This window comes from Eubalaena glacialis, chromosome 12, assembly GCF_028564815.1.
Source record: "Eubalaena glacialis isolate mEubGla1 chromosome 12, mEubGla1.1.hap2.+ XY, whole genome shotgun sequence".
Classification (NCBI taxonomy): Eukaryota; Metazoa; Chordata; class Mammalia; order Artiodactyla; family Balaenidae; genus Eubalaena; species Eubalaena glacialis.
In genome coordinates this window covers 62,292,847-62,315,255 of record NC_083727.1, presented here as the reverse complement: position 1 = coordinate 62,315,255, position 22,409 = coordinate 62,292,847, and the positions used below count along the sequence as shown (strand labels likewise).

The 22,409-nt window shown below is 36.1% G+C and overlaps 1 protein-coding gene across 1 annotated transcript; it reads left to right on the top strand.

The window, feature by feature from the left end:
* Positions 1 to 2,551: 2,551 nt before the first annotated feature.
* FHL5 (four and a half LIM domains 5) lies at positions 2,552 to 14,903 on the top strand. The gene is made up of 5 exons (XM_061207462.1): positions 2,552 to 2,707; positions 3,573 to 3,747; positions 5,537 to 5,706; positions 10,160 to 10,346; positions 14,740 to 14,903. The coding sequence occupies exons 1-5, from the start codon at positions 2,552 to 2,554 to the stop codon at positions 14,901 to 14,903; spliced, it is 852 nt and encodes a 283-aa protein (XP_061063445.1).
* Positions 14,904 to 22,409: the final 7,506 nt, after the last annotated feature.

Genomic DNA, 22,409 nt, shown 5'->3' with positions numbered 1-22,409 from the left:
TACTGTAGCTCCTCACCCCTTTCTATTAGTTGCTAAGAATTCTATATGGTTCTAGTGGAATGTGTATCATATTTATGGTTATAACACCTCTAAGAAACTCTATATAGATGTACTCATATACCCATAGTTAAAATGATAGACTTTATGAAAATGAGGACTGAATTTCTTAGTGTACTTTCCCCAACTAAGAATAAGAGCACAAACGTTCAGTTTGTTCTCTTATCTCAAATTATATTCACTATTACCAAGGTAAGAGCTAAGAGAATCCAGACTTCTTGAGGGCAGGGACTTCAACTACTACAGAGTAGACATTTAACACGTGTTGACCTGGACCAAATGCCTACTCCCACTGTATAGTTCTATAAAATGCAAAATTACATAGTTCTGAGATATTGAACTGACTCTTCTCACCCTCCCCAACTCCCTGACTTTGTTTTTAAAAAAACAGATGGAATAAGATGTACTTTCTCCTTTAAAAAACTGGAGAAAATAGGGTCAATTTTGTTAAGAATTTTTATGGAGCAAGGCCTATTATGTGATTAGAATGGGGATGGGGCAGGATCTTCTTGTACTTACATTTAGACAAGTATTTATATTCACTGATATACATTTCTATATCAATATTTATATTATAAAATAAATATTTATTTAGATATTTAGACTTCTGAACACCAAATGAGGTACAGGTATTATAATGTTGTATTTAGAGTGTTGTTTAAAATAAAAACTTGAAATTCTACCAATTTTGTGATCCCTTTGGTGTTTCTTCATTTTATAATATACTAAAAGCCTCACAAAATGGAAGTAGTCTGGGAGTTCCTATGTCCTGAGAGGCTGTGCTTCATGTTGCTATTATATACATCTAAAACTAAAGAAATATTAACAATGAAAATGGTATTTTCCATATTAAGTGATGAAAGTTAAAGGTATATACCGTATTTCACTATTAAGAGATAAACACTGGATCACTGTAAACGTGAATAAAATTTGCATTTTTAAATCTTTCAGGGGATTTAGATCTATTTCCTCCTGTTTCCAAGCTCTCAGCAATCCTTTTAGTGTGTTTGTATTCACTAAAAAGGGACATTTCTGTGGAATTAATCAAATAGGGAATTCAGTGTTCCTTGCAGATAATTTTGGCATGTTCCACTGGGAACTTCTAGTCTGAATTTTCATCTTTCCTGGGAAAAGACACATATATTCTAAATCCTTAGTCTTTTCTTTGTTAGTAAAGATCTGCTATAAACAGAATTAATGACAATGTACATTCAGCAAGACACTCTGTTGGAAACGTCATCATTAAAATAAAAGAAGGCAAAATATGTGAGAATGCAATTTGAATGTAGTAAATAAAAACTGGCATTAAAAATGCTGTAAAAATCATCACAATAATTAATTGATTTTCTGATTTTGCTAAAAGTAAAAAAACAAATTTCTGAGGTGGAGAATTAGAAAATATTCATAGTTCCCAATATATTTATTTTCCAAGAAAATCAGTGGTCCTATTTTTGGTGACAATGAAAAACTTGTGTTCGATGCCTAATTAAACCCTTTTGAAATCCACGTGTTTTGTTTTTTAATGGTTTTCCTAAATTTACAAAATAACTAGAATTCTTATCCTGACCTTGGCTTTATGTTTTTCATTCTATAAAATGCTGCTGTTATTCTTCCTTCTGTGTACATGTTAGTTTAGCCCTAAAACCTGAAGAATCCGATAGCTCTTTTCTACCACTGATGGTTTTAACTGCATGTCCACATCTGGAAAATTGCTCAGTGGCAGTCACAAAGACCTAACACTTGGACTGAATCCTCACTGCTGAGGAGTTTTATTTGACCAGCTAAGTGTGGGGCATTTAAGTGGAGATGTCCAGGAGGCAAATGAAGAACAGGCTAAAGCTAGAGATCTGAGTCAACAGTATATTTCGGGAGGTTGAAGCCACAGGTAAGGAGGACGTCCCAAGGGAGAGTCTATGGTACAAGAAGACCTTAGGGCTAATGTGCAGAACCCTCATTAGGTACCCGATAAAGAATTGGGAAATAAAAGGATGGCGGGGAAAATGACAATGTACTTGATTAGTAATTTCTATTTCAGTTAGAGCAAAAAAAGACTGTTGTTATTCCCATGGAACTCCACCTCCAGAACTCTCCAACAAGACAGTAAGTGATGAGTTAGTGAAAGCTCTATCGACAGTTCATATTTATATCCTTGAGGTGAAACCATCCTATTTCAACACATATTACATTCTCATTGAATTCCACATTAGTGAATGAGGAATACAAGATGATTTTTCACACTCTGGCTGCTGGTTTAATGCATTTTGCTAGTAAAACACACAGGAACTGCCAAGATGGGAGAGTAGCCTTTTCTAAATCACTCCAAGTGTCACCATGAATACAGCATATTTCCTAAATTGGTGGGTGTTCATATAAGAAAATACAAATCTATTCAAGTGCTTGACTCATGTTGTACTGAGGCTTTATAATTTATCTTATCAAAAAATTTTGCCTTTATATATGTAAATTATTTTTTTATTCATAGGATTAAGCCAAAATGACAACTGCTCAATTTGATTGTCAATACTGCATGGCATCACTTCTTGGGAAGTATGTACTAAAGGATGACAATCCATACTGTGTTACTTGTTATGATCGTATCTTTTCTAACTATTGTGAGGAGTGCAAAGAACCAATCGAATCAGATTCCAAGGTAGGTCTTACCTCACAGTTCACAGAATTACTGCATATGAACAGCAGACAAGTGCTTTGGAATGCCTCTTTTTCTTTAGTGTTGACTGTTAATACTCTAATGCTCTGCTACTAGATATAAGGATTTTCAAAGCTATCATCAATCAAGTTCCAGGCGCTATGCTCAGCACTGTGAAACATAAGATACACTTTAATATCCTTACGATGATCGTAGGAGATAGTTTAGGATGCTAAAGATTAAAGAAGTTATTTGCCCAAAGTTACACAGCTGAAATGTTATTTCTAGAATGATAAGAGTATAAGTGAATAACTATACAAATAATTGGAGCCATAAAGATTCAAAAACCTGTATCTTCTCACTTCACATTAGCCCCATCTTCATTAAACCATTGTGCGCTGATACCTCTCACACATACACCCATTCCTCCCAGAATGCACATTATTAGATTTTTTTCTCCTTTTCTCGGGGGGAGCCGGGGAGGTCTTTGTTTTAGTTAACTAGTGTTGAGATTTTGTTTAGGTAGATCTCAAACAGCAGTAGGATGTTACAACCTAAAAATAAAAATCATTCCATGAAAAACCTTTCTTATAGTTTATAAAAGGAAGGTAGAGGAAATGTGAAGAAACAGGAGAGTACACTTATTTTCCATCTGTCTTTTGTGACCAACCAAGGAAGCCCCAGGCTCTAGTACTTAATTGCCCAAGAGAGTCTCCTCTCTATGGGTAACAGTATCAATAACAACATGCCCTCAAGCTACCAGCACCACCTACTGGCACCAGAGTCCCAAGAGTGTTTAGTATTGTTTTATAAAATGGCCTGTTTGGTCACAAACATACTTAATTAACTTTTATTTACTGTCTCAAAGGATCTTTGTTACAAAGGCCATCACTGGCATGAAGGATGCTTCAATTGCGCCAAATGCAATCAGTCTTTGGCGGAAAAGCCTTTTGCTGCGAAGGATGAGTGCCAGCTCTGCTCCGAGTACTATTCTAACGAGTGCTCCTCCAAGTGCTTCCACTGTAAGAAGACCATCATGCCTGGTAAGATCACAAGGCACTCCTGGTCTATAACTGAACCTGCAACGCTTTGAATTAAACCCAAGCACAGGAAGAGTGTAGTACATTAATCCCCCCTTATCCATGGTTTCACTTTCCATGGTTAAAATTACCCGAGGCCAAAAATATTAAGTCTGAAAACATTAAGTGGAAAATTCCAGCAGTAAAAGTTTCTTAAGTTTTAAACTGTGTGCTCTTCTAAGTAGCGTGACGAAATCCCCCTCCGTCCTGCCCATGACGTGAATCATCTCTTTGTCCAGAGCATCCTGGCCAGTAGTCACTTAATTAACCATCTCAGTTATCAGATCAGACTGTTGCTGTATTGCAGTGCTTGTGTTCAAGAAACCCTTATTTTAGTTAATAATGGCCTCAAAGTGCAAGAGTAGTGATGCTGGCCATTCAGGTACGCCAAAGAAAAGCCATAAAGTGCTCCCTTTAAATGAAAAGGAAGTTCTCAACTTAGTAAGGAAAGAAGTTGTATGCTGAGGTTGCTAAGATCTAATGTAAGAACGAATTTTCCATCCATGAAACTGTGAAGAAGGAAAAAGAAATTCGTGCTAGTTTTGCACCTCCAACTGCAAAAGTTATGGCCACGGAGCATGATAGGTGCTTGGTTAAGATGGAAAAGGCATTAAACTTGTACAATAAGATATTTTGAGAGAGAGACCACCTTCACGTAACTTTTATTACAGTATACTGTTATAACTGTTCTATTTTATTATGTTATTGTTGTTAATCTCTTGCAATGCCTAATTTATAAATAAACTTTAACATAGGTCTGTATGTATAGGAAAAAAACATAGTATATATATATAGGGTTCGGTATTGTCTGCAGTGTCGCACATCCACTGGGGGTCGTGGGAGGTATCCCTCATAGATAAAGGGGGACTAAACTATACAAAACCCTGCTTCTCAGAAAGACATCTTTCTGCTATCTCTTTATCTCATTTAGTGTACTTTAGACATGAAAAGATTGTTCTTTCTGTCTCCAATGGGCAAAGTACTGTCTTTTGTGTTTTTTCATAAACTTAATTCATAGAAACATTTTGAACCAGAAACTGAGCCATGGAATAAAGATAAAATCTATACCAATAAATAATACTAACACTGCACTAAACACCCTGTCCTAGGCAGAACCAATAACATCAGAAAACATAATCCATCATAGGAGAATGGGACCAATCATCATTTTGTAGCTCAACACAAACTGGTGTGAAGGTCAGTCATCTTTATTTTCTCTCAGGGAAAACAAGGATCCAAGTAAATTGTTACACCTTTAGCACGTACTAATTCTCTGTTTTGATCCTCTTCTCAATCCCTATGGGCAGCGGCATACGAACAATTCTCTCTCATTTTCTTATTATAGGTTCAAAGATTTTCTAGGAGACCATAACTACACAACATCAAGCCCAGGAGTTTGTGCCCTGGGCATTCCTAATATCCCTGTAATGCTTATTATGTCCCAGTTTATCTGAACCATGTGCAGCCTTTCAGAGTCTACATTTATAGTACTTTCACATCTCAAAATTGTGAAACAGCACAAGAGTTTCCAGCGAAAGAGTGATTCACCATCACCGTGGCTGAAACTCTATTTATTGACCTCTTTTTTTCAGATAAATGTTTTGGAAACCAGTAAACACTATTTTTTCTATATGGATGATTGCTTTTTTCACCTTAACTTTAGTATATATTTTAAGTAATTTGACATATTATTGCTTAAAAGAAAACAATTATGCTTGATTTGTACTAACAGGTTCTTACTTTGGGGGTACAGGTTCCCGAAAAAAGGAATTTAAGGGAAACTACTGGCATGAAACCTGCTTTGTGTGCGAGCACTGCCAACAGCCAATAGGAACTAAACCTTTGATTTCCATAGAGAGTGGCATTTATTGTGTGCCGTGTTTTGAGATGGAGTTTGCTCACTACTGCAGCTTTTGTAAGAAGGTAAATATCTAAAGAGGATGAAGCTTGTGAAATCTTCCAAACCATTGCTTTTTAGCGGCATTATATGTTTGCAATGAACTGATACTATCATGTTATATCCGTCTTTGCACATTCATGTTAATTTTGAATTCCAACATGTTCAAAAGCACTACCTGTCACAGTGAGGAGGCCCATCTATTTTTATCACCATAAAATTCCACCCAGAACATGAATTTAATGTTCCAAAGGCTCAAGTGATTTGATATTCCAGTTCCATTCACTGCTGTTCAGGCAAGGTTTCACATATTCTGGTAGAGGGCCCACGTCTCTCTTTGAATACAAAATATTTCTTAGAAAATTTTTGATCCATTTAATTTCAGAGAGATATGGATTCGTCTCACAGAGTGACTAAGGGAACCAATTTAAACAGGATATTTCACTCCTCACATTATGTCCAAGCAATATAAATGTCTTCTTAGCTTGAAGCTTTTATATTTCTAAAGAGTAGACAAAAAATAGAACTACCATATAACCCAGCAATCCCACTACCGGGCATATACCTTGAGAAAACCATAATTCAAAAAGAGACATGTACCACAATATTCATTGCAGCACTATTTACAATAGCCATGACATGGAACCAACCTAAGTGTCCATCAACAGATGAATGGATAAAGAAGATATGGCATATATATACAATGGAATATTACTCAGCCATAAAAAGAAATGAAATTGAGTTATCTGTAGTGAGGTGGATGGACACAGAGTCTGTCATACAGAGTGAAGTAAGTCAGAAAAAGAAAAACAAATACTGTATGCTAACACATATATATGGAATCTAAAAAAAAATGGTTCTGATGAACCTAGGGGCAGGACAGGAATAAAAACGCAGACGTAGAGAATGGACTTGAGGACACGGGGAGTGGGAAGGATAAGCTGGGACGAAGTGAGAGAGTGGCACTGACATATATACACTACCAAATGTAAAATCGATAGCTAGTGGGAAGCAGCTGCATAGCACAGGGAGATCAGCTCGGTGCTTTGTGACCACCTAGAGGGGTGGGATAGGGAGGGTTGGAGGGAGGCTCAAGAGGGAGGGGATATGGGGATATATGTATATGTATAGCTGATTCACTTTGTTATACAGCAGAAACTAACACACCATTGTAAAGCAATTATACCCCAATAAAGATGTTAACAAAAAAAAAAAAAGAGTGGATAGATAAGAGAGTGACACTCGAGATTGACAAGATCATTAGGGAAATTCATTAGATAGAAAGACAGAAAGATGACTTAAGAACTGCAAGTGGTTTCCTTCACCTCCAGCTCCAGACCTCCATGCAGGGCCTTTCAACTTGGACACCCATTCAAAACATATTTTCCAATAGGAAAAAAAGTCATTTTTTTTCAAGTAAACATGGTCCAATTCTTTTTGTATCCTCTAAGCTTTTACGTGAAAAAGTCACTCATCTCTATCACCTTGATAAAGTCTGTCTGTATTCCATAAATATATATTGATGTTCTCAAAGAAATTCTTGACCTGTGAGGCATCATAAGTTTCAAATAACTCTATAACTTGTGATGAGAAAGCATGAATCATGAAAACATATTGGATAATCCAGTGGTTTCTAAACATTTTTGATCTACAGGCTACTCTGGCAGGTCTCTTAAGACCATTTGCATACTTGCATCTGAAGTGTCATTGCCACTTTCTACAAATGCATGTACAAACATAGACACACTCAATGATTTTCCACATATATTTAAAATACTGGTACTGCATTTGAAGAGGCATCAATCAACCCCTATGTTATAATTATTAAATTACACTGTCATGGTGGCTGAAAATTACAGTTGAAAGTAACATGCTACAAAACCATCTTACACCCGAAGACTTCCATTACTCTACCAGAAATAACAACTTAGAAAATGACTTTACAAGAAACAGTCAGACCCTATGACCCTGTGACAGATGCAGCTCCGAAAAATTATCAGTCAATGACATGCATTTAGAAAGGGATGCTGGAAATAAAATAGATTTATCTCACTGTTTTGCAGGACAACTAAGTTGGCCATTTTTAGGCTACGTTTCTTAAGGACTTACACTAAAATATTAATGACACTCGTGAGACTCATCTTAAAATCATTTGTTGGGCACACAATATAAAGTTTCTTTCAATGCTATAAAGATTCAAGAGAACTTCTCTAGTACATCAGAGCTGAGCACTACCTGGGGCCAAAGCCCCGGTGTTTCCCAGGTTAGAGGAGCCTGCCCTGTATTTAGGACATGATTTGAAGTCACCAAAAAGTTTATGAAATGTTTCTATTGGGTAGTAGACAGATCACAACATGCCAGATTATTTTCTATTTAATTTTTTAAAACCACAAGTCCTTTAAGGAAAGCTGGATATAAATGTTACAGATCAAGATGATCCAAGCTGAAGAAAAACAATTTGTTTCAACCCAAGCCAAAGACCAAATATAAAACAAAAGAAAATAAGCAAAAACTACTTGACCATCAGGCCCACAGAACTTTTTTCACACATTTTAGTTTCACAAAATAAAATCTATTTTCTACCAAAAAGCAAGTAACCTCAAACTGTAGTACTCTGAATTCAAACTCCTCAAGTTTCACATAGAGTATTCTATAATTCATCAGCTTTCATCCACTGGGTGCAAAATCATTATTGCCTCCACTTTGCCAGAGAAGAAACTTGTTCTAAATCCTGGGATCAATCAGTAGCAAAAACCACGCTTGGATATTAGACTTCATCTTAGCCCATCTGCCTCTTCAAAAGAATATAATCACAAGCAAACAATTTTTAATGTTCCAGAGTTTCTTCTCCCTAATGAAACAATCTTTGGTGGGTACATCAAGTTTTATTTTGCTGTGAATACAGTTTTCAAGTTTTGAATCTTTTAAGGATTGCCTGCTAATCATTTGACCAAACAAATCAAAGGAATCTGGAATTCTGCTGTGCCTTTTGTAAGGCATTTGAAGTCAGTAGGGGGCATTTTAAATTGCTTTAGCGCACACACACCGTTATGTTTCCTATTTACTTATTTAGAATAGTATACTTTTTCTCCTTTATGAAAAATAACTTTCTATCAAGTATCTTTAATTTTTAAGATATTTATTGTAAGATTTTAAAATATTTTTAGAATAATCTTTTCAAAAGCCTATAGGATAGACAAGTATCCTATAGGATGGCTATAGGATACTTAGATGTCACAATAGCATGGCTTAGAATAGACTACTTTTTCTATATCTAGTTAATTTGCATACAAAGATTACAGGCGGCATCTCAGAATCACATTGCTTCAGTCATTATAAGACATTTCCATGAGCATATGCCAGGTTCCCCGGACACCCCAGGAGCTCAAGAGCCATGGATTTGAAAGATGCTATGACTTAAAAATTGCTACACAAGAAAAGCTGTCTAATATTTTTCCATCTGATTTTTAAATAAAGATATCTCAGCCTTTAAAAAAGTAAAATCCAGATTAAACTGGTTTAGAAAATAAATCTTATGGAGGAATAACAAGCATCTCTGCAAAACCCTAGCATATCACACATTAAGGTTCAATGTACAACCAGCACTTATGACTTTGAGCCCTAATGCTGAAGTTGCCCACAGCACCCCTATTTGTGCTAGATACAATACTGGAGTTGCTTTCCAAACATTTTTTCCCTTAGTGTTTGTTCATTCATTCAACAAAGACTTGTCAACTGCTTATCAGTGCAAAGTAATCTAATCTCAGTACTGTGTTCATGGTTAAGCGCATGGGCTGTGGAATAAGACTGTGCAGGTTTGAATGCTAGCTCTGTGTGACCCTAGCAAGTGACTTAACTGCTCTAACTCTCAGTAGTTGCTCATCTCTAAAGGGGGAAAGATAATAGTCCCTACTGTGTCAGGATGTTGAGAATGTTAAGAAGAAGTTAAGAACAGGGTTGAAGACTGAAAAAACACCTCAGAAATATTATTCATTATTAGCAGATTATGGTGTTGATCAATTCCTTTCAGGGTTACTACTGCTGGAATAAAGCATTCAGGAAAAAAAAAAAGCTTTTTTTTTTTTTTTTTTTAGGATCCTTAAAAGTTATACATGGACAGAAGAACATAGCATAGAAAATATCTTTGCTCTAAAAACGGATCTTTGAAAACCAACAAGAAAGAGAGATGAGCAAAGGAATCAAGGGCCTATTTCTTTTTCACCTTCCTGAGTTCATTATGGCCCCGCTTCCTTTCTGTTCCATTGTAGGAGAAAAATTAGGATATTTATCACCAGTTCTATTTAATCCCTGTAGCCTTTTGTTTCTCATATAGATTCAAAAAAATCACAGGGAAAAGACATCCTGACACAATGTGATAGAGTAGCCTAAAGTACCACTTGTGGGCACAGAAGAGAATCACAAAAGGTCTGAATTGTAATAACTTCCACAGTCATTGCCTTTTTTGTGATCATTTGCCAGGTGATTACTTCAGGTGGGATAATGTTTTGTGGCCGGCCATGGCATAAAGAGTGCTTTCTGTGCCGTGGCTGTAGGAAAGAGCTCTGTGAAGAAGAGTTTATGTCCAGAGATGATTATCCATTCTGCTTGGACTGCTACAACCATCTTTATGCCAAAAAGTGTGCCACCTGCACCAAGCCTATTACTGGTGAGTTATTCAGTTTAATATGGTCCTACCATGAGACAGTTATGGCTCTGTAAATGCTATGTAGTTAATTCAGGAAATGCAATTTAAAAAAGAATGATCTTTCCTTTATGTTTCCTTTTGAAATAAACATGGGTACCTATATATAAATATAGATATTACACAGAACCCTCAAGGCAAGTATAGAGTATAATTAAGGTAGCTATGCTCTGTAGAGGGTAATTAATACTAAACCTCATGGTACTGACTGTACATAAAGTAATAATTCAGGGAAGAAGGAGGATAAGATGAGCAGAGAAGACCTTCACAAGGAGGCCTGATCTGAGGCAGAACTTTAGTTGAGTGGGGGAAGGGATGCTTATAAAACAAAATGCTGCTGAATTCCAAACAAGGGTAACAGGGCCTTAAAATAGAAAAAGTTTTAATTAAATGCAAGCACTGTACAAAAATCTGAAGCTATAATAATTAGGATAGCATAGGTCAGGAATTAATTAAACCTCAATTTAAGATGCTTCTAACAAATGTATTATTCTCTTTGCTTTCTATTCACTTACAATAAGTTTTAATTGTGAATAGATGAGATAAAAAAACAAGATAGCATTCTGTTGAAGAAACAAAATATACATGACATGATTTGAAAATAACATAAATGGCAAATCGATCTGTGTTAAATGGATTTTCAAGGTAAAAAGAGCATTACGTTTTCCTTAGAGACACTTCTAAAATGCTCATCCTGTAGTAAAGGAACTGAAGATCTCATCACACCTGAGAAATCCAACAGCTATTCTTTTAGGCAATGTATGGTCACCGAATAACGTGGCAGAACTATACTTCTGTTCTCCATTCCTAGTACTCTTAGGTCATATTTCACTTTTAGCTCAGTTTATATAACACAGAATTAAAGATTATTTTATCCTTTTCCTCCTCCTCTATCTTCAAATATATCACAAAGTAAAACTGAATATTTATTCATCTTCAAATAAAGAGTTTTGCTGCAAACCCAGCTTGATAGGCTTTCACTTACTTGCAAGGCAGGGAGTTTCCTGGATGAACAGAACATGGTTCTGTCTGTCTGTACAAGGAAGGCACTGTGTTTTTCAGAATCTCACACTGGCCTATGGGCTATATCTGGCCAGCAAGCATGGTTTGTTTGGCCTGCACTTGTTTGTAAACAACAAATGTAAAATCCGTCTCTGTAGCCAAAAAGTAAACAAAGAGCCTGCCCAGGGTGAGCAGACTACCCTCGCTTTCCCGGCCGGGTCACGGTCATATGGAGCTGAGTGGCTGGCCCATTATGTAGGGCATGCCCCCTTTGCTGCTTCCACCCTTGTCTCTATCACTCAGCTATGTCACCTCTCCAGCCCTTTCAAGGGCTTACGTTGGCAATCCCAGACTATAGGGCTCCAAATCTTGGGCTCTTAACCACTCTGCTCTCCTGCTTCTATACATCTGGCAACTCCTGAAGCCAAGAGAATAAGCCACCATCTCTACTGGTTTTAGTTAGAAATGGGACTTCCATAAATGCAACAGTAACTGGAGCAGCAAAATCTTAGTAGAATCTGCAATCACAGCCCAATGAATTTAGTCAATTTATTCTACAACACTTTTCTTGAATTGGCCAGAAAAAAAAATTGGGGGCGGGGGGGTGTTCCATGAAGAAATGAGAAAATTAAACAACTCAAAATGGTTTGAAAACTTTCTGGGGACCCAAATGGCTAATACTGATCTGAAAGTGCCTACACAAGCCCTGAACTTGATGAGTTTCATTTCTGACCCATCACAGATTCATGTGATTTTTCTGATGGGTTGTTACAGGTCAATCAATGAGCACAGCTTTTTTTTTTTTTTTTTTTTTAGGTCAGACAGAAAAACCACATTGTTCCACATGAAGCATAGGGATGATCAGGAACCAATGATTTGTCCCCAAAGTAATCCACATGCAGGATATGCATTTGATTTAGGACAGTCTTTTGGTCATTATCTTAACCTTCTTTTAGCTCTGTGATTGAGAGACACCAGAAACTAAATGCCTGCAAAAACTTCCAACTCACTTTAATATGTTTTGATCTGATTCTTAAATGTATATTGGCCCTGTAGTAGTGCTTCTTTAAAACTGAACTATTTGAACTAATGTACCATAGGGAACTATACTACCATATATTTATCTTCTGAAAGTTGTACATTCATGCAAACAATATGTCATCCTAAGAAACTATGTTAGAATGTTTTCAAAACACTATTTTAAAGTAACTAAATCTATAAGGAACAAACTCAAGATGCAATTACAATTTTTTCTCCTCCTCTAAGATAGGATTTACCTTGCAAACTTTCTGGGATAAACGAAGCAGCTTGATCTAGTAGGAAGAGCTCTGATCTAGGGAGTAAAAGACCTTGGTCTTGCCTCTGCCCCTGACTACTGTGTGACCCGTGGATACAAAACTCACCTCCAAGGTCCTCATTTGCCTTATTTGCAAAATGAGGAATTGAACAAGATCACATCTTTGCTTTCTTCTATTTCTGTTTATTTTTAAGTAAAGTGAGTTTCAAATGTTGATTTCTTCAGAAAGGGATGCTAAGGTTCCTGGTTATGTTCTTTAAAAAAGAAAATTCAGACAATTTGGTGAAGTTAGGAGCACAGGCTCTGAAACCAGATGGCCTAGGATTGAAATTGAATCCCAGATCTGCCACTTAGCATCTGGGTGATTTGGCCAAGAGTCTGAACCTCTCTATCTGACAATTTCTGTCTGCAAAGTCGGGTTGATGGTAATATCTACCCCATGAAGGTGAGGTGAGAGCTATATGAAGTAAAGGGCTTAGAATAGTGACTGGTTCATCTTCAAGTGCCCAACAAATGCTAGCTCTTATTCTATGGAATTTTCAGGAATAAATGAAGCCAAATAAAACAGGTGTCAGAGACCTGTTGCACTGTTGACTTTCTTATTGCAAATGACCCTTGTGACCTGAGGGAGTAAACATATCCAAAATCAAAAAACTTTACAATCAGCTCACATGTTGAGTCAGGACTTTCTTATATTCCTGCTACCAGATGCTTCTTTTTTATTCTTCTTTGTAAAATTCTAGAAAGAATTATTTTTACATTTGCCACCTGTACAAGGCCTAACAATAAAATCAAGAAAACCTCATGTGCATCAAAATGCTGGATGTATAATAATTAGTTTTATGAACAGAGATGATTTATGTATATACAGAACATTATTCTTGCAGTCAGCTTATTAATGTTTTGAATAATATTAAGGGAATTAATTGGTACATTATTGATTTACTCTTATTAGAAAGTAGTGATGACAGCATCATAAATAAGCAAGCTATAAATTTAATCAAGAAAAGTACAAGAATTTGATGTAAATTTATCCCTGAACTAGTAAATTTATGTGAAGACATCAAAAAACGTTTCCAGGATGAAAACAAAAGTTCATTATCATTGGCAAATAAAGACTCAAGCCTAGGGCATCCCAACCCCTTCCCAATCCTTAGACCTTTTCTCCTTTTCTACGACTCCTCAAAATCAGTTCCTTGAACCGTACGCTGGATTCATATTTGGGATATAGAGATAGAGTCTCACTGAAGACTCAAATTCTCATACCTTTCTTAGAAACCCTATGGCTCAAGTGAGGCCCAAGTTGAAGCGATAGAGGCTGACAAAGCACCTCTTAGAAACTCATCAATGGGTAGCATGGCCTCAGTGGCCAGAGGGATCAGATTCACAGATCTTTGCTGCAAGCCTATGCTGAAGTCACCTCTGGGCAAGGTAATAACGTCATCACATTAGGCTAGCTACAGGATAGTTTAGATGAAATTCTCTATTTAGGGCTTTTGGGAATTGTGTCCCAAACCACAATACGACCATGGGACTTTATCCTGAATAAAATGAAACATGAAAAAAGAGGGAAGAGAAGAGAACTACAAGGCATTAAGATATCAAATACCAGGCTGGGAAGTATACATTTATTTTATCTTAATTTTGCTTCTAAGTGAACAGGGTCACAAAGAGGGAAAATAAATATTCATACTTAGATATGTCTGACTTCAAAACCTATACCCTCTTCTCACTGCACTACCCTGTATTTCCTTATGTCTTAGGCAATCCTTAACTGTCTCCAAAAATATGTGCTTTGTATACCCAGATTCTACCTACTTATGTAGATTATGAAAAAATTTGACTGAGAACCTGGCTGGGTCTCATAGAAAGAACTTGTCCATGGGCGACTTTCCCAGATGGACACAGGTGACTGGGGGCAGCCTCCTTTCTTAGGTTACTTTTCTCTACATGGTCTTGCTCACTGCTGTATCTCCAGTTCCCAGAAAAGTCCCTGAGAGAATGCTCAATCTATTTGTTGAAAGAATAGATTACTCTTTTTCTCCAATTCCTTTACAGGTCTCAGAGATGCCAAGTTTATCTGCTTCCAAGACCGCCAGTGGCACAGCGAATGCTTTAACTGTGGGAAGTGCTCAGTCTCCTTGGTGGGGGAAGGCTTCCTGACTCACAACAAGGAAATCTTCTGCCACAAATGTGGCTCTGGGGTGGACACTGACATGTAGGAGACAGTCCTTCCCCACCTGAAATCCACCTTGCTTCTGTTCTCACTAAATCCAGAACTCGATCGACGCTGTATTTCTGACTTAATTTTTAGAAAAAATTCACGTAGAGTTTATAGCGGAAGAGTTTTTGCACACAGTCTGATTGAACTATGTTATAAGAGCTCAAAAAAAAAAAACACAGTCTAACAGAAATGAATATATACTAAGTCACAAAGGCACCTTTCCTTGCAAAATACTGCACTCTGCTGTTAGAAATACAGGAAAATATTTCTTTACTGTAATCAAGTGTATGATCTGTACCTAGAAGTCATGGATGTTATTACTGAAAACTGATGTTTTTCAAACCTGCAGAGTAAAAAGGAAAATAAGAGATCAAATTGAAGGGCATACATGAGACTAATGTTTGCATTCCTAACTAGCTAGTTATATATAACATGATTGGCTGTGAATGGTAGAAGAACAAAAATGATCAGGAGGAACTGATTACTAATCATCACATTTAAGTATTTTGTCATTTTATCATTCTTTTATTGTTCACAAGTACTGACTTCAGAGTTGAAGAACAAAGCTACGATTTGCCCTCATCCATCCTGCTTCCACAGCTGGTTGGTTGCCATATTTAATCAATGAAATTTGAGAATTCTGGACACTATGTCTCTCATTCTCTTTATATTCTCTGCATATCTATAAAAGGGTCCTTTCTCCCTAAGGATAGTCAAAGCATAGGTTTCAACACATTTTGTATTAAATGCATTTCAAAGCCCACAAAGATTTTTTTCTAAATACTTAACAGAGTCCATGAAAGTAAAGTTTATTCTTTCAAAAGAGCTAACCAAGATAATCAGTCCCCAAAGGCAAACCTTTAAAGTAAATAGATCATTAAATCATCACTTCCGGAAATGAGTTTTAGGGAAGGGATTGAGTGTTGGAACCTGACTTTCACCCAGATATCTAAAGGCATAATAGAATGCATAACTAGCTCTGAGCGTCATGCATTTTGCCTTCCAAAATTACATAGTTGATTAATGGGAAGACATAAAAGTGGGCTTTAAAGAAACCTAGTAATAACAAGAACTGAAAAAGAATAATTCACTGCTGATAATTCAGGACCTGCAAAGCAGCACAACAGAGCGATAAGGTCTACAGACGAGCCCTCCCCACTGTTCCTCCATGCCCATGCAACTCACCTCACCCATGCCAATGCTGTTCTAGAGCTTCAAGCTCTTGCATGGCTGTGAGGGGCACTCTCAACCCTCGGTAGCCAATCTACAAATAAGCCAGTGTTTATTGGTCACAGCCTTAGTGAAAAGCCTATCACCATGTGTTTAACTTTATACCAAACATCTACTGATGATGACCCTACCTAGCTGCCCCTGGACAACATTTTCCACATTATGTGGGATAAATGGAAATCAACCTCTGCTCTCCATGCTCAGTTACCACCCTTTGTTATAGTGTCACTTGGGTGGAGCAGAGAGAGGTCACGAGAAGAAACCCACATTGACATAACATTTTTATAAGTGTCTACTCTCAGATTACTGCATAGCATTAAAGGTTCTGATTGAAGTCTAATTACATGCTGTGGCTGATTACAACTACATCACAAGAGATTTAATTAAAATTGTTATGGAAACACATTTTTTGAAATAGTTTAAAATGCAAGGACATTTGGAGATTAGCAATTTAGAGATACTAATAAAAGGTCAGGCTTCATAGGCGATTTGAAAGATATAATTGTCCTTTTTTGGTATTAACAATGCCAAGATATTTTCTCTTATTCACATTGTTAAATGTAGGCAAAAATATCCATATTTTTCCTGCATTGTTTGAAATTATACATGTGAAACTGAATATGCCAATTGTTCTATGATCTAGAATATAACAGTGTATCATATATTTAGAAAACCAAGCCATTTTGAATCTGTGTAGATATACAACATGTAACACTGTCTCAGTTAGTCAATTATAAACAAACATACAAAATGTAATGGTTTTTCTTAAACAATTGGTATTGTTTAGGCATTTTGCTGTGTGGGATAGTGGGGTGGGTGTGAGTATGCATGTGATCAGGCTTGTGTTCAATCTTTACAATTAAAAAAATTCACAGAACCATTTCCAAGACAGAGATTTTGTGATCCTTTGGTAAGTATAGTTAAGTACATATACTTTCACATGACTAAGCTACCTTCTAAATAGAGAATTATTTCTATTTTTAGAAGATATTTATTCCTTATTTAGACGGTAGCTTAGTCATCAAACATGTATTAAACATTTACTGTGCACAGTTAGAGCTCAAGCTACTGCGATTCTGGGGTGGTGGGAGGGTAGATCAGGGTATGGAAGCGTGGGAGAGCCGGATGCAGAGAGCTTATGAAAAGTGCCACTATAGACATAACACACATACACACAACAACTGAGAAAGAAGACACCCTTAGACTGACACACAAAGATAAAAGTAAAAGTCATACACAATATACTAGAGTTGATTTAGCTCAGTAAAGAGAAAACCTCTCTAAGTGACCTATCCAAAGATGGAATGGGCTGTCTCAGGAAGCAGCGGGCTTCCAGTGATTCAAGGCATGACATCTGCACAGGTAGGGAAGCAGTTAGAAGCAAATCCTGTGTGCTAAGAGCAGCCAGATGGCTTGGAAGTAGCAGAACAACTGTGCCAAAGAGCAAGAAGAAATGGGATTGCGAAACGAGAAAGGGTCAGATGAAGGGAGAATAATGAACTCTTAGGATTAAAGGTTTACACTTAATAGAACAGGCAATAGAAAGTTACTAATTGTTCTTAAATAGGGAAGAAAAAGCATTAACGACAGCGTGTGAGGAACATTGTGCTAATGCTGCCGTGTGGCCTAGAACTGAAGAGGGCAAGGTTCCGAAGGTGAAGGTCTCCGACTGCAGTAATACATTTGGTTAGTGGCTACAGAAGTGAAAAGAGAGAAACAGCAATCGGTAATGCAAGCCAAGAGCTAGATTTGTTGACACAGATGAGTAGACAAGTCAATGAATCAAATATTTTGTGTTGTCATGTTGGGGTTAGAGGTGAAAAAGAAAAATGAAGAGAAGAATTTCTACTTCCATGATAACAGGAAGGGTGACCAACGGTTCGGTTTTCACTTAACAAAATCATAAATGTTATTTTGAGACAATCTAGGCCCACTGGTTAAGTGAAGTGTGACAGCGCAACAATCATGGGTTCAAAACTTACTTTAAAAAAACATTAAGTTGTACTTTGGAGTGAAAGATTGGGCAACCATTGTGAAAATGCATAACACTGTCACGAATGGCCTTGGTTAAATATCACTGCAAAATTTAGTACTACAAATGAAAAATCAACCTAAAAATATATGTCTATTGTTAGTAACACCATTTTTGAATTTAAGAAAAAAATACTTTTTAACCTACTTGTTGTATTGATAATAATTCATATTTTAAATAGGAAAATGATTGCTACAGTACATTTTAGATATATTTAATTGAGCACATAAATTACTCTCAAATACATTTACAGATGTTTACTATTACAATAATACTGCTTTTACCTGTTTTACAAATTCTGGTTTTCAGAAGTTTCTTATGCTGAATGAGTTTGCATAGTACATATTTCTCAAATTGTTTTTAGATATTTATTTTTTACATTAACTGTGCAGTAAGCAAAAAAGGTATGGAATAACTTTGTAGTGTTTCTACTTTTGTTACATAAGTGGGCATAATGACTTTTATCTTCATTTTTGTAACACCTAAATTAACCATATGTCCAAATATCATTTCGTATTAATACAAAAATACCATAATTCAATTCTGTCTGACCCAAACAGCAATGCCTCCACATCTATGTTCTTTCTTAGTGATCAAATTTTAAAATATTCTAAACTAAAAATTATTTTAATTATTATTTGTGATTCTAAAAATGTTCTATCAGAAATATCCCATTCAATTGGATTTTCCTGTTTTGACAGAGGTAGTCTTCTGCTAATTTCTTTTATATATTGGAGGAATACTATTTATATATAAGAGGAATTGTTAAAACTCTTAGTGGTTTTAATCTTTTGTTTTATTTAAAGCAAAATCTGTGTCTGTAACAGACTCCATGAAACTTTTGCTAATCCACACTATAAGCATCAATTAGGTTCTCTCTAGAGTTACATTAGATGATTAATTCATTTAATGTCAGAACGTGTTCCACAAAGATTCAGAAGAATATCTCTCAAACATTTCTAGAGCATTTTTAAAAATCATATGGCTTTGAAATATAATGAAATTCTAATGGGTACTCAAAAGATAAACTTTTATGTCTTAGAATGGTGTTTCTTCAATGAAACAGAATATCACTAGAAACTATACTTGCTGGGGTATTACTTTTAGCATGAACCTCTTCCCTCAGAAGCATCAGACCTTTAAATCTTTATTATTCTATCAGAAACATTCCAAGAGTCAGCTGGGATAACTGTAAAGAAATGTTTGGGGAACTCTGAGGTCCTCTTTCCAGGAAGAGGTAAAGGAGACCTAGCAAGACTTGGGTAAAATGTCATAAGATAGATTTGACCTTATAACTTCTCAGAAGTTACTGTGTTTAGATTTGTTATGCCAACGTAACAAAAGAACACCAAGGGGCAAGGATACCAAGAGTCTTCATTTGAACCATCAAACTCAAGAGAAATTAGAAATTAGTCCATCCACTCAATCATCCATGTGGCTTCCTAGATGGTCCTAAAAATGCATTATCCAGAGAGAATTAGAGAAGTTCTTGTTCAGAATTCTGAACATTCTGAATTTCCCCAGATGACCAGCTTTTGGACCAGATACCCTGTTGAATGTGGGGTTGGAGGAGATAGTTCTCAAACTGGGAATCAAAAAGGAGGGGAAAGAAACGGAAGAGATTCATGCTCAAGTCTGAGTTTATAAAAGAAATAACAGAGTTTGTGTATTTGGAATGCCTGGATTGTTTATCTCAGTGGTTGAGAAAGGAAACAGCTCACTGTGATAGAATTATGATCCATGTCACAGAGAAGCAAAGAGTAACTGGGTCAAATATTTTCCCACAAATGGTAATAAACTTATGGAGTGGATGTCCATAAAGGGTTCTCTGAATGGGGAACATTAATGAGCTCAACAGACACCCATTCAGTGACTCAAACAGTGACATTAAATTCTATTCCCACCACATACAAAAACAAAAGTTAGGTTTGACATTTATGGGAGTCCACACACTGAATCCCAAAGGCTTATTCTTTCTTTATACAAATGACAGCCTATCCTTGATTTGTTTCTGTAGCATCACTTATGAAGCTGTTTATCTGAAAACTCTAACCCAAGGAAATAAATGAGGGAGTATGGATAAAGAAGAAATGAAGAAAAAAAGAGTGGTGATAAAAAATTTACATTCCTGAAAAAAACAGAAAATTAAATTGATTTTTAAAAACATTTTTCCCTACAGTATAATAAAACATTTTCAAAACCACAAGGCATTTGAAGAAAACAAAATAAATGGACAAAGAAAAAGAACATTTTTAATAAAATTTTTGAGAATTATAATTTGGTATCTGTCTCCCCCTCTCAAGGGAAAATTACTCTAAGATGCCACCAACAGATACATAGTTGCCAAAGTCATTAATATTCACCTTCCAATGCTGCTGTGAGGTATTTGTTATTGTTGGCCTTCCCTTGTTCCTTCAAAATCTGACCACAGTAATCATTTCATTATGTATACACATATCACATTACCATGTTGTACACCTTAAATAACTTTAAAAATTAAAAAGTTACAAAATTCTCCAGGCGGTTCCCATCAATAGGTGCTCATGGCAATCTTGGAAACAGATCTTCTAAAGTAGTAATGATGTTAAATATTGTCCTTATGTTTATGAGATATTCTTTTCATGTTCAATACATCTGGCTCATTATTTTTATACACAGCTGGGGAGAGAAAGGTACTTCTGGAAGGCAATTTGTCAACGTACATAAAAAGAACCTTAAAATTTTTTCCATAAGCTTTGAATAAGAAATTCTGATTTCTAAGAACTTATACTGGAGGAATCAGTGGAGAGCCACACAAATATTTTTGTACTGGAAGGTTTACTGCAGTGTTCTTTAAAAAGCCCCAAACAAGAAACCAACGTAAAGGTCCAAAATAAGAGAATAAATTATGATACCTACTTATAATGAAATAACTTTAAAAACAGCCACAAAAAAATAATTTTTTAAGACTACTTAGTGACATGAAAAAATGTTCATGACTTGAGGTTAAGTGGAAATAAAGTGTTATAAAACAACATGTATGATATATTCCAATGTTACTTAATTTATTATGTGTGAAGAAAAACACTGAAAAGAAGTACAATAAAATATCAACATTAGCAAAATTTTAAGATTGTCCTCCAATGGCATCCATGACACCTGCCTCTCTTAATGTCACCTAAAGTTGTGCCTCCCCTGCCTGTACACTATCCTTTATCCATTTCTTTAAAACAGATATTCCTAAACATTCTCTCCTCAAGCTTCTTGCTCCACATTTTCCCGGTCAATGAACACATCTAGTTTCTTGATTTCAATTGCCTTTTCTGTATAACTGAGCCCACATCTACGTGTCCTGCCTTCAATTCTCTTCTGAGTTCCAGACCCAAGTTTTTCTCTGCCTTCTGAACATCTGCAAATCAGTATTATGCGGGCAGCTCACAACTTTATTATCCTTCCTACAAATTCCACTTATTTTCTTATGTTCCGCATCTTAAATGCATCATCCAAACAGAGCCTTTAGATTTTATGTCTTGGGCGCATGAAAAGATGCTCAACGCCATTAGTCATTAAGAAAATGCAAGTTAAAACCACAAGATACCATTTCACACAGACTAGAATGACTGTGATTTATAAGTCAGACAATAACAAGTGCTATTAAGATGTAGAGAAACAGGAACCCTCATACACTGCTGGCAGGAATGTAAAATGATGCAGCCACTTTGGAAAACAGTTTGGCAGTTTCTCAAACAGTTAAATATAAAACTACCAAACAGCCCAGCAATTCTACTTCTAGCTATCTACCCAAGAGCTATGAAAACATATGTCCACATAAATGTTCATAACAGCATTATTCCTAATAGCCAAAAAGTGGAACCACCCAAGTATTCAATTGATGAATGGATAAACAAGCATCGTATAGCCATACAATGGAATATTAGTCAACCATAAAAAAGAATGATGTACTGAAACATGCCACAACATGAACTTTGAAAACATTATTCTAAATGGAAAAAGCCAGACAAAATGGTCACATATGTATGATTCCATTTATATGAAATGTCAAAAATGCAAATTTATAGAGACAGAAAGCAGATCTGTGGGTTCCTAGGGCTAGGAGTGGGAATGGGGATATAATGTAAATGGGCATGAGGGACCTTTAATAGGGGAATGAAAATATTCCAGAACTGATTTATGGTAATGGTGGCACCATTTGGCAAAATTACTAAAAATCATTAAATTGTATACCTGAAATGAGTGAATTGT

Coding starts and splice junctions, on each gene's coding strand:
- FHL5 (XM_061207462.1), top strand. CDS start 2,552: ATGACAACTGCTCAATTTGATTGTCAATACTGCATGGCATCACTTCTT. Junction 3,748..5,536: donor TAAGAAGACCATCATGCCTG/GTAAGATCACAA, acceptor TTGGGGGTACAG/GTTCCCGAAAAAAGGAATTT. Junction 5,707..10,159: donor ACTGCAGCTTTTGTAAGAAG/GTAAATATCTAA, acceptor ATCATTTGCCAG/GTGATTACTTCAGGTGGGAT.